We start from the raw sequence: 12,757 nt of genomic DNA on the forward strand, positions 1-12,757 counted from the left end.
GAGGCAGAGAGAGACAGAGCATGAGCAGGGAAGGGGCAGAGAGAGGGAGACACAGAATCTGAAGCAGGCTCCAGGCCCTGAGCTGTCAGCACAGAGCTCGATGAGGGGCTCGAACTCATGAACTGTGAGATCATGACCTGAGCTGAAGTTGGACACTCAACCGACTGAGCCACCCAGGCGCCCCTTAATTTTCTTTTTTGAAAAATTTGTTATTAAGTGTATAAAAATGTAACTGATTTTTTATGTTGATTTTGTATCCTGCCACTTTGCTGAATTTATTCGTTAGTTATAACAGTTTTTTGATGAAGTCTTTAGGGTTTTCTATATATAAGAGCATGTCATCTGCAAACAGAGACAATTTTACTTCTTCTCTTCCAATTTAGGTACCTTTTATTTCTTTTTCTTGCCTAATTGCTCTGGCTAGGAATTCCAGTATTGAATAAAAGTGGCAAGAATGAATATTATTGTTTTATTCCTGACATGGAGGAGAAGCTTTCAGTTTATTTTTACCATTGACTATGTTATTACCTGTGGTATTGTCAAATATGGCCTTTTTATTATGTTGACTTACATTCCTTCTGTACCTAATTTGTTGAGCATTTTTATCACGAAAAGGTGTTGAGTTTTGTCAAATTATTCTTCTGTATCTTTTGAGATGATCACATGATTTTTACCCTTCCTTCTGTTAATGTGGTGTATCACATTCATTAATTTGTTTATGTTGAACCATTCTTGCATCCCAGGGATAAATCCCATTTGATCATGGTGTATAATTCTTTTAATGTGCTGTTGGATTTGTTTTGCTAGAATTTTGTTGAAGATTTTTGCATCTAAGTTCATCAGGGATATTGGCCTATAATTTTCTTTTCTTGTAGCATCTTTGTCTGGTTTTGGTATAAGAGTAATGCTGGCCTTTTGTAAAGTGAGTTTGGAAGTGTTTTCTCCTTCTCAGTTTCTCTCTCTCTCTCTCTCTCTCTGGTTGGTCTAGTAAAGATTTGTCCATTTTATTTTTTCAGAAAACCAACTCTCAGTCTTCTTGATCTTATCTGTTTCTTTTCTAGTCTCCATTTCATTTATTTCTGTTCTAATTTTTATTATTTCCTTCCTTCTGCTAACTTTAGGCTTACTTTCTCCTTCTTTTTCTAGTTCTTTGATGTGTAAAGTTAGATTGTTTATTTGTGAACTTTCTTCTTTCTTGATATGGGTGGTTATCCCAGAAAGTTCCCTCAAAGTACTGCTTCTGCTGCATCCCATAGGTTTTGGTATATTATATTTTCATGTCCATTTGTCTCAAGATTTTTTTTTTAATTTTCCTTTCAATTTCTTCTTTAACCCATTGGTTGTTCAGAAATGTCTTAGTTAGTTTCTAAATATTTCTGAATTTTCCAATTGTCCTTCTGTTATTGATTTCTAGTTTCATACTCTGTGGCCAGAAAAGACACCTGATACAGTTTCAGTCTTCTTCAGTTTGTTAAGACGTGTTTTGTGGCCAAACATTGTGTTGCAGAATTCCACTCTTGCCCTGTCTAGTTCCTGCATCTCTCTCTTTTCCATTCTACCTTCAAATATCACCATTTACAGTTTGTTGTTGTTGTTGTTATTTTAAGGATGTATTTGGCTCTTCAATTTCTTATTTCCACTCTATGAGCAAGTTGCACTCAGGGATTAGATTTTATACACTTTTATTCTCATTGCCAGCACTTAGCAAGTGTGCATAACAAGTGTTTATAGATGGAAGGGGAAGGATTTAAAATTTTACAGAGATGTGAAAAAGACTCCAACCAGTTTGCCTGTTAAACTTACTCCTAACTTGTGAAGGCCACTGAATTAAACAGAAGAAATTAAAAATAAGATTCAGCTCCCATCTGGGGTATGTTTAAAATGCAAAGATTGGCCACAACCAGTGAAGATGTCTTGCAACAAGAAGAGTTTTTATTGAAACACCACCAGAGAGAAATCCAAAGAAATGCTACAATTCTAAAAATAGGTTCTTAAGTCACTGGAAGAAAAGCAGAAAAATAAGAGGGCTTTCACTTAGGAACCTAGCTTCAGGTTGGTATTTTAATTTAGGGGCTCTTCTTTGGGGGTTCAAGAAGGCACCCTCTGTTCACTCTTTATGTTGTTGGCTTTGGTGGATTTCTCTTCCACAGTGTGAACTCTGGATGAGAGAACTTTGCCACGAGGATCTATTTCTTCAACAATCGTTTTAACCATGGTGGTTTTAGATGAGTCTAAAATGACACATAAGAATTGTTAGAATTTATCAAATTCATAAAGGGGAAATAATTAACTCATAATTTGAAACATACAAGTAAATACCGGATGCTCAACACAGCTTTTGTTTACCTTTTGTTTGATTTCCTGGTCCTCCATAGCCTTTTGATTTAACACAAGAGCTGTAAAAATAAGAGAGCTTGTATTAATTATTTCACTCTGTTTTGCTGAGGAAATTGTAAAACAAGGATTTAAGATGGGAGATCTCTGGGGACGCCTGGGGGGCTCAGTCTGTTAAGTGTGATTCTTGATTTCAGCTCAGGTCATGATTTCAGTGTTCATGAGTTTGAGCCCTTCATGGGGCGCCACACTGGCAGTGTAGAGTGTGCTTGAATTCTCTCTCTGACCCTTCCCTGCTTGTGCTCTCTCTCTGCCTTCCTCTTTCAAAAATAAATAAACTTTAAAAAAAAAGATGGGAGATATCTGGATTCTAAAAAACACTAGAAGGAGTTTCTGTACACATGATATGGGTCATAAATACTTTATCCCTGATTTCAAAAAAAATTCAATAACCTTAAGATAAAATGTTTTCTCAATGGAAGTGGTACTTACCCATCCTCTCCATCTATCAGGCGGCAGTAGGTCTCAATTTCCTTTTCCAGGTGGACCTTGATGTCGAGCAGCTGCTCGTACTCCAGTTTCTGGCCCTCCGTCTCGGTCCGGACCTGGTGCAGCTGTTCCTCCAGGGCCCCGATCTGAGCCTGGATCTGGGCGAGCTGCGTGCAGTAGTTCCCTTCAGTCTCAGTCAGGGAGCACTCCAGGGAGTGTTTCTGAGGATCAGTAAGACACAGTTCAGTAGAAAATGTCACAATGTTGTTTTAGAATCAGGCAGAGCACTTAAGAGACATTTAAAAGAGTTATCCTTACATAATGCAAATGACCATATTTACCCCAAAGAGTCCCCCTTGTTCAATATTAATCGTCATACTGTTGTTGTGTTTGAGAATGACACAGTTGGTGGTGAATGTCACTCATGGCCAGGAGTGTTAGCAACGATGAACTTGTTTCTTCATAGGGCACAGTGTAAAGATCCCTCTATCCCACCAATATAGCCTATGCTTGTGGAGTCTGGCACAATTTGCCACATTCCCCAGGAAAAAAGTTCTCAGACAATTAGCTGCCTTGTTTCTAATCATGTAACAGCTTCCTCTCAGGGAGCTTGTAGCTCTTCTATTAAAAGACAATCCCCTAGTGAAATGCATAAACTTTCCAGAAGTAAAATGACCCAAAGGAAAGAATGACCTTTTAAATCTTTGCATGGTTTGACTCATCGGCTTGTGAATCCAAATGGGTTTATATAGGGTCTCTCCTAAAGAGGGATGCCTGTCATAGTTTTACATGGGATGAAGATAAGAGTGTCTTACTCTTTCATCTGCAAGAATTTTTTGCAAAGTCCCAATTTCATATACATTCATACCCTCCTCTGTGGATCAACTCTAAAGGTTTGTTTACTCACCATAGTGGAAAAAGTATAGAGGTGGGAGCTAGGAAATCTGGAGAGAAAGTTCTGGTTCCTTCATATTCAACTGTGGGACTCTGGGAAGACTCTTTGAGTCTGAGATTGTTCTTTTGGAAATAATGACATGAATTATAAAGTCTGCCCTGCCCAAGCCCTAGGGTTATTGTGGATTCATGTGGGGGAAAGTGTTGGGCCTTAATGAAAAGGTTACTATTATTATCATGACTGTTGAGCTTTATAGGCAACCTTCCCGCCTCTGCTTTGCTTCTTGTTTATGCCACCTAAGATGGAACTTGTAAGTACTCTTAATTAAGTGGCCCAAAGGAATGCTAGATGAGGAAGCTAGGAGAGGTGAAAAGGTATTTTTGCACTCCATGGCGAATGCTCTTTGATCTTTTGCCTTAGGAGGGAAGACTCAGGGTAAAAACGCTTTTCTTTTACGGGCACCTCAAAAGAATTGTACTTGCTAATTTCTAATGTTTCATAATTATGAGCATCTAGGTATACTTTCCAGGCAAAGAGGGGTTCTGCTGGGCAAAATGCAAAGGTGTCTTATTTCAAAGCACGGTCATTAACGGATAAAAACAAAACTAAGTAATATCACGTGGAAGAAGCACTCTTCTGATTTTTACCTCAATTTCTGAAGCAAATCTTTTTTGTACTTTTTACTGACCATTGCTAAGAGGGACTGAAGTTCAATCTCTAGAGTCTGAAGAGTACGTTTCATTTCCGTAAGCTCATTCCGAGCTGAGGTGGTGGCACCAGCATCGTCAGAAATCTGCTGCTGCAGCGAAGCGCTCTGCAAGGTTGGGGAGCATGTTAGGGTACAGCTTGCCTTGCATCAGCGCTCAGGGCCCGGCAAGCGCGCCCCCACGGGGTTTCACCTTCTCGTTGAACCAGGCCTCCGCGTCCCTGCGGTTCTGCTCGGCCAGGTCTTCGTACTCGGCCCGCATGTTGTTCAGCAGGACCGTGAGGTCCACCCCGGGCGCCGCGTTCATCTCCACGTTCACGTTCCCGCCCGCCGCGCACTGCAGGGCCTTCATTTCCTAAAAGAAAGGTAACCATGTTAGGAGCTGAGTATTTTCAAAGGAACTAGACAAGACAGGATGCAGAAGATTAGAAGTGTTTTGTTTTGCTTTGTTTAAAAAAGTTTGTTTCTTTGGGGGCGGATGAATAGGAACATTTCAAACAGTCTAAACCATAGGGAGAAATTGACAAATTCCTTTTGGAATATTGACGTCAGACATCAGACTCGTCATCTGAAATGTATTTTTCAATTTTGGGAGCGAGGCGGATTGTGGAATCGGGGGAGACAGAGCACCTACCTCCTCGTGATTCTTCTTGAGGTAAGCCAGCTCCTCACTCAGAGTTTCCAGCTGGATCTCTAGGTCCGTTCTGCACAGAGTCAGCTCATCCAGGACCCTGCGCAAACCGCTGACGTCCGCGTCAACGCTCTGGTGAAGGGCCTGTTCGTTTTCAAACCTTAGGAAACAGTAGACACCTGCATTACCTTAGTCCCATCACTTTTTAGGTCATCATAAAACTCCAACCGTGCTTTGAGGTCGAACTGTTAAAATCTACTCAAAACTTCCGTTAGACCGCCCATAATGCAATGAACAAATTTCTTTGAAGCAAGAGAATAGGAACACTCGAAAATCTTTCATATGATCTTAACATTCATTTGTGTCAGTTCCTAAATTTCCCATTCAGCTGGCCATTCTTATACGCATTTGGTTTAAAACAAAGAAGCAAAATCGAACAAGTTAGGTGACCTCCAATAGCTTAAATTAAAGGGGTGGGGGGAATGTTGAGATAACCTTCTTTGGTTTCTCTTCAGCTCTACTTACTTTAGCCTGAAGTCATCAGCCGTTAGTCTTGCGTTATCGTTTTGCAGGATAATATTGGCATTACTGGTAGTTACAGAAATTATCTGATAAATGGAGAGTTAGTTAAGAGTGAGGAAATAATCTAAAAATTTCACATTCCCTTGAAATAAAGTCACCTATGAAATTATAGTAATCTTTCTGGCATTCTGTCTCTAATAATAAGATGATTCTTTTGGAAACGGGAAATTAAGTCTGGCCACTTTTACCACTTCACCCTACCCGTTAAAAAAAATCCTTTCTATGGAAAAACTTATAAATAAATAGCAGGAAACATTGGGCAGTTTTTGATATTTTCATATCACAAAAAGCATAAACGTGCATACCTCATACCAGGTATGGGTGAGTCATGTTCGAAGATTAGAATTTTAATATAAATTATTTTTAATATTGGGGTGTCTGGGTGGCTCAGTCCTTTGGACTTCCAACTTCAGTTCAGGTCATGATCTCATGGCTCGTGATTCAAGCCCCGTGTTGGGCTCTGTGCTGACAGCTCAGAGCCTGGAGCCTGGTTCAGATTCTGTGTCACCCTCTCTTTCTGCCCCTCTCCAGCTCACACTGTGACTCTCTCTCTCTCTCTCAAAAATAAACATTAACAAAATTTTTAATAAATTATTTTTAATATTAATAATGAACTTCTGAAAATTAGAAGCTGAGAGCAAAGCCCTGCTGTGTGTAACAGCATACACGTTTGTAGGTGCTTGTGTGGCTAAATACTCTCTGGGGTATTAACTAACCCTCACAACATTGTGTTTCTTACCTGGTTCCTGAGGTCATCAATTATTGGGAAGTATCTGCTGTAATCATGATCAAGACCACGGCAGGAACCAGGCCCAAATTTCTCATACCAGCCCTTGATCTTCTGCTCCAGGTCGGCGTTGGCCTCTTCCAGGGCACGCACATTCTCCAGGTAGGAGGCCAGCCGGTCGTTGAGGTTCTGCATGGTCACCTTCTCGTTGCCCGACAGGAGGCCGTGTTCGTTCCCCATGAAGGCAGTACAAGAGGCCGTCCCCGCTCCGAGCCCTCCGCCATAGCCTCCTGCAGGTGAGCTGCCCCCAAAAGCGCAAGAGAAGCCACTTCCAATGCCTGGCACACCACATGCATTTCCAGCCCCAAAGCCCACTCCCCCGCTAGAGCCAAGCCGTCTGGATGCAGAAGAAAAGCGCACAGACATGATGTCCAGGCTGGAGAGCTTGTTCCTGGGGTGAAGCTTCGATGGCAAATGTTCTGCTCAAACAGTTGAGCTTGTCTTTATATACACATTATCAGGGTGTTTCTTGATGAACTTTGCTACTCATAGCAAAATGGTGTTTGCCAGCTCATCCTGAATTATTCATAATTGGGTGATTTTTTTTTTTTTTAATGAACGCCTTTACCCTACTGTGTCCATTTCTGTAGGTGGATAGTTACCTTGGGGTTATTTGTTATCTCCAAAATAGGACAGGGAGGAGTATTATCAAGATTATTATAGTGATGCATTTCAAATTTAGTATGAGCAATCCTTCCTGTCCTCTAGGTTTCAGGACTCTACAACTCCTTTAAGAATAAAAAAGTGTGATAGACAAATTTCTCTTTCCCCTGCTCAAACCAACAACATCATATATTTTTCCAGCATGCGAGGCATCATAGTCATGGTTTTCAGTGGATAAGATGATCTTTCTTTCAGATGTATTGAAAATAATTTCAAGATCATGAGCTCATGGTACTAGAGGAAGGAGGCCAGGTCTTAAATGAAAATTGGGGAATTAAATGGACTCTTATTTGGCAACAGAAAGTCTTCCTTGATCCTTATCCCTCCTGAGTTACCATTTCATTTTTACTCGTTTTCTGTCTAAGCTCTTTTGCCACCCAGGTTAAATAAAGGTGTTAGCTAACGTCTCTGGGCCTAGTTTCCTTATCTTTAAAATGAAAAGACTAAAACTATGGTCTGTATGTGGCCTTTCTATTTCTAGATTTCTTGCATTTTTACATTTCTTCATTTCATTCATTCTTTTTTTTTTTTTAATGTTATTTATTTTTGAGAGAGAGAGAAACAGAGTGTGAGCAGGGGAGGGGCAAAGAGAGAAGGAGACAGAATCTGAAGCAGGCTCCAGGCTCTGAGCTGTCAGCACAGAGCCCAACACAGGGCTCAAACCCATGAACCGTGAGATCATGACCAGAACCAAAGTTGGACACTTAACTGACTGAGCCACCCAGGCACCCATCTTCCTTTCATTATTTCTAGAAAAATTTTCTGCATTCACTTCCTCCACTCTTCTCCTCCTACTCACTCCTGAATTTTGGTCCCAGCACTTTATTGAAATTAACTCTTAAAGATTGCTAATTATCCCACATCTCCAATTCAGTCAGTGTTTCTTGTGTTTATTCTCCTACACTATCTTAGGCACATTTGATACTGACCACCCCAGGTTTACTGAGCTCTGAACAATTGCCTTCTGGGAATACTTCTATTATAATATTTCTGTTTGCTCCTGTTCTTTCTTCCATTCGGTGTGTCTGTGCCCTAAATTTTGTCATTCCTTACAGGTTTGTGCTTGGTCTTCTTGTTTCCTACACATTTTCCTTTGGTGCTGTTATCCCTTCTTGTTGCTTTGGCTCTAGGTGAATGGTTTCTAAATATACATCTTTAGCGCTGGCCTCTGCCCCATTCTAGACGCACTGGGCCTCACTATGCCCAGCAGACGTTTCTACTGAGAGGCTCTGTCATGACTTCTAGTTCAACACTCACACTTTGTCATATCAAAGTCTGTCATCAGACTTTGTCTTTTGTACCTTTCTTCATTGCTTACTGGTGGAATTACTCTGACTCATGCTCAAGATTGCTAAGAAATCTTTAATTTTTGTCATCTTCTAACAGTTCACATCCAACAAATTACCGGGTCCAACTGAACGTACTTCTGCAGTGTCTCTTGAAGCATTTATCTCTTCTATTTTCTTTTCACTATCATTTTTTTTTTTCAGTTCAATTATTGGATTTTGGTTCAAGTCTTTTTCCTCTCTGTCCTGGTCAGTAGGCAGATCAGTAAGTCAAGGCACCATTCCTAAAACACACCACCATCCATGTAATTGAAAGAATGTGGGCTCTTGGATTCAGATATATCAGCATCCATATCCCAGTTCTGCAACTTCCTGGCTGTGTGATCAATGCAAAGTTCATTCTCGCTGAGCTGCCATTTCTAAGATGGAGACATGACTTGTGTTTCTGTGAGTTTAAAAACGTGGTTTAAAATCCATGGACTATAAACTAGATAAAGCTCCTTTGCCTGACATGTGTTTCTTCTTGAGGTAGGTTGTACTTACCTGACCTGCTAATTCTTTTATTTTACTGCTCTTCTCCTTTCCTTCCTTTTGGTATTTGCTCCTATTGTTGTCTCCATTTGAGATTATTTGAGATCTTGCATTTGCCAAGGACAATGGACATCACTTTGAATTATAGAGGTTGAAAATGAAGTTGGTAAAAATATAAATTTTCATGACCTAATAAGTGAATTTGCAGAAAAGCAAGCCAGAAAAATCTGCTGATTGATCAAGAAATCATATTAATAAAGCAGCATAGCCTATTGTATTACATAAAATTATGACATCAAAAATGTTATTTCTTTGTAATTTGTAAGATTATGTGACATCTGTGTTACTAAACCTCTATTATATAAGTAATACACTGTTTTTAAAGAAAAATATTCATGTTTTAGTATCTCTCACTGAACTTTTTCCTGACTTTTGAACAAGGGACCTGACATTTTCATTTTGCATTAGCCCCTGCAAATTAGGGAGCCATTTCTAGTTGTCAGATTCTTCCCAGGATACCTGAAGAGTTCTAGAGAAAAGACCTGCAGATACTTGAATATACCAAAGAATGCTTACTGCACAACCACTCTGGAGTGATGATACACACACACACACACACACACACACACAGCCTCCAAATATTTAGGGCTTTACTCTTAAAGATGAGCAGAATTTCAGAAATCACCATACAATGGAAAACACTTCAACATGAAAGACAAAGATTCAAAGAAAGAAACAGAAAAATGGCACTTGGGAAACAGATAATAAAGGAAGCTGAAAGAAAACGTAAAAAACAAAATAAAACTACCTATCATTAATGTCCTTAGAAGTAACAAAAATATTGCATATTTGAAACATGAATACAGTACCATTAAAATTGAACAGCACAAGAAAAGGGCTTTCAGAATTAAAAAATAACTTCCAAAATAACTTCAATGGAAGAGTTGGAAGATAAGCTTAAAAAAAATCTCCCCAACTGTTGACAAAAGACAAAAAGATGGATAAAAGAAAAGATTAGAAAATTAGAGGCTTGGTCCAAGAAGAACAACCTTAAGTAAATATTTCAGAAAGAGAGAAAGAAGACATGATGAAGAAATTATATTATAAACATTCTATAATACTACTCATATCTAAAGGACCTAGCTGCTAAGTTGAAAGAGGCCACCAAGAACTATGAGTAATAAGTGAAAAAGAACTGCCGCACAGCATGTGCTCAGTTTATTTCAGAGAACCATGGAGAGAAAGAGAACACTTAAAATACCAGAAGAAAAGAGAACACAACCAATGATGTGGAAATCAGCATGGCTCTGAAATTGTCAACAGCCCTGGAAGTCATGACTCCAAGGAAGAATGCCTTCAAAATTCTACTTGAAAATGATATCCGGGGTGTCTGGGTAGCTCAGTTGGTTAAGCTTCCCACCTCGGCTCAGGTCACGATCTCACGGTTCATGAGTTCTAACTCCACGTCAGGCTCTGTGCTGACAGCTCAGAGCCTAGAACCTGCTTCAGATTCTGTGTCTCTCTGTCTCTCTGCCTCTCCCCTACTTGTGCTCTGTTTCTCCCTCTCTCAAAAATAAATAAACATTAAAAAAAAAGAGAAAGTGATATCCAACCTAAAATCCTCTACATTGACAATTAATCATGAATGAGGGTGGAATAAGAATATTTTCAGACATGAAATTTCTCAAAAAATTTACCTCCCTTACACACTTTGTCAGAAAACCACTAGAAGGGAAAATGAACAAGATAAGGGAAAGCTTAGAATCCAAGAAATGGGGTCCCAGTACAAGTGCACTGAGTGCACATCCCTGATGATGGCTGGGTACTAGGTTGAAAGAGCAAATACAAGATGGGAAGATTCTGAGTGTGAGATCTGCCGGGGATACATGAAAATGATGGGTGGTTTTGTTTATGTAAGAAAGAGTATGAGAGATTAAGATGTATAGAAAACTTGGCTAGTAAAAATGTTAGAAAAATATTGCTTGCATGAAGAACAAAAAGTTGTCCAAGAAAACATGGTGTATACTGTTCAACACAATAACGAACGATATTTACTTAGTCATAATGATGAAGATACCGAACATTGATTTAACCAAATATTATGGTATAACTATATTAGGAGAAGAAGAAGGGTAGTAAAGGCAAAACTCTCAACTTTCCTTTAAGAGCATAATATATAATATCTACAACCGATTGAATAATGCATATTATTTTAAAATATAGAGATAAAGATGACAAGGAGCAGCTAAACGAGTTTTAAGTGGTTGCCTGTGGAAATCAGGACTTGAGGTAAAAGAAGGGAGAGAAAGGACACTACTGTCTTTTGTTTTTACTTTTAGCATGATTTGACTGTTAAAACAAAGTACACTCATTACTTTGGTAAAAAGTAAAAATTCATTTAAAACTAACCAAGAAAAAAAGAATCCCAAGTTTCATTGTAAGGTACAGAGGTTTTATTGTAAAATTTACAAACAAAATTGATACAGAATCCAGTTTAAAATATAGACTGTGGGGAGCACCTGGGTGGCTCAGTTGGTTAAGTGTCCAATTCTTCATGTTGGTTCATGTCATGATCTCATGGTTTGTGAGATCCAGCCCCATGTTGGGCTCTGTGCTGACAGCTCGGAGCCTGCTTGAGATTCTCTGTCCCTCTCTTTCTGCCCCTCTCCCTGGCTCATGTTCTCTCTCTCTCAAGATAAATAAATAAACTTAAAAAAAAAAATAGACACCATAGTATCTCCATGTCTAGCAGTTAAATAAGACTAGATGAAATATCGTAATGCTGAATAAATTATTGTAAAATGTCTTTTAAATTCATATCTAAGCTCAAAAGAAAAGAAAAGAAGTCATTTAAAAAGAGAAAACACATATAGCTGAAATATCAGTGGTGAGCCAACACAAAAGCTCGAGTCATCCTAGAAATATACCCAGAGCAGAAAGAGATTTTCTGCTTACGAGTTCCATTGAGGAATAATATTTGGACCTGACCAAGTGTCATAGCTGAACTTGAGATCACCACTTAAAGCTGTATATCCCGAAAGCCTATGTCTTCAGTAGAAAAGATGATGTTACAAAAATCTCCTTGCTGGCCAAATGGAGAAACCAGTAAATCATTCTGTCACTGATGGTACTGAGTAAAAATTCAATAATATTAATGTTATTGATATTTGATGATGACTTGTAATCATGGCATTACTCTGATACAGTCTTACAGCTTGAATTCATGCCCACTTACTCTGAGAACCCCAATCCAAGAAATTCATTTAAGATGTTTTCAGGTTGGTACTGCTCCATAGTACCCTGGGGAAATCATCTCTGTCCTGACCCTCCAGGACTCCCAAAGTCAAATTCCAACCATATACACACTCATAATGAAATAAACGTGTGAGGAAACAAACACATATGACTAACAGCCAACCCTAACTATAGTCTACAGAATAGGACATCAAAGACCAACGATAATAAGATTATAAGAAAGTGTATGCAAAAAAAAAAGTGTGGTTTTTGTGTTTAGGGAAGTGAAAGAGAGAACCGCAGGTGTTACAAATGAATGAGTGACTATCAAAAATGACTAGGTAAATTTGAAAAAGAAATGAGAAGAGAAAATAAATGGATAAAGAGCGTTAGGAGGACACTTATCATGATGGGCACTGAGCAACATATAGAATTGTTGGATCACTATATTGTACACCTGAAACTAATAGAACACTATGTGTTAATTATACTTCAATGAAAATAAGAAATGGGAAATATAATAACTAAAATTGAAAATTTTAACTGAGCATTAAGCAACAGATAAGACATAACTGAGAAGAAAATAAGTAAATTGTAGGGAAAATGATAGGGTATTCTA

The 12,757-nt window shown here is 38.9% G+C and overlaps 2 protein-coding genes across 2 annotated transcripts in view; both read right to left on the reverse strand.

The window, feature by feature from the left end:
• Positions 1-1,910: 1,910 nt before the first annotated feature.
• KRT27 (keratin 27) lies at positions 1,911-6,862 on the reverse strand. Its single transcript, XM_045488784.1, has 8 exons — positions 6,377-6,862; positions 5,581-5,663; positions 5,059-5,215; positions 4,618-4,779; positions 4,407-4,532; positions 2,827-3,044; positions 2,347-2,396; positions 1,911-2,231 (listed from the first exon to the last, which is right to left on the reverse strand). The coding sequence occupies exons 1-8, from the start codon at positions 6,788-6,790 to the stop codon at positions 2,089-2,091; spliced, it is 1,353 nt and encodes a 450-aa protein (XP_045344740.1). The 5' UTR covers positions 6,791-6,862; the 3' UTR covers positions 1,911-2,088.
• Positions 4,566-12,757, reverse strand: part of KRT10 (keratin 10) — a 41,931-nt gene continuing 33,739 nt past the window's right edge. Inside the window, exon 12 of the mRNA XM_045488777.1 lies at positions 4,566-4,617. Coding sequence (XP_045344733.1) covers positions 4,582-4,617 — 36 coding nt within the window. The 3' untranslated portion in view covers positions 4,566-4,581. The remainder of the gene's footprint in view (positions 4,618-12,757) is intronic.

This window comes from Leopardus geoffroyi, chromosome E1, assembly GCF_018350155.1.
Source record: "Leopardus geoffroyi isolate Oge1 chromosome E1, O.geoffroyi_Oge1_pat1.0, whole genome shotgun sequence".
Taxonomy (NCBI): Eukaryota; Metazoa; Chordata; class Mammalia; order Carnivora; family Felidae; genus Leopardus; species Leopardus geoffroyi.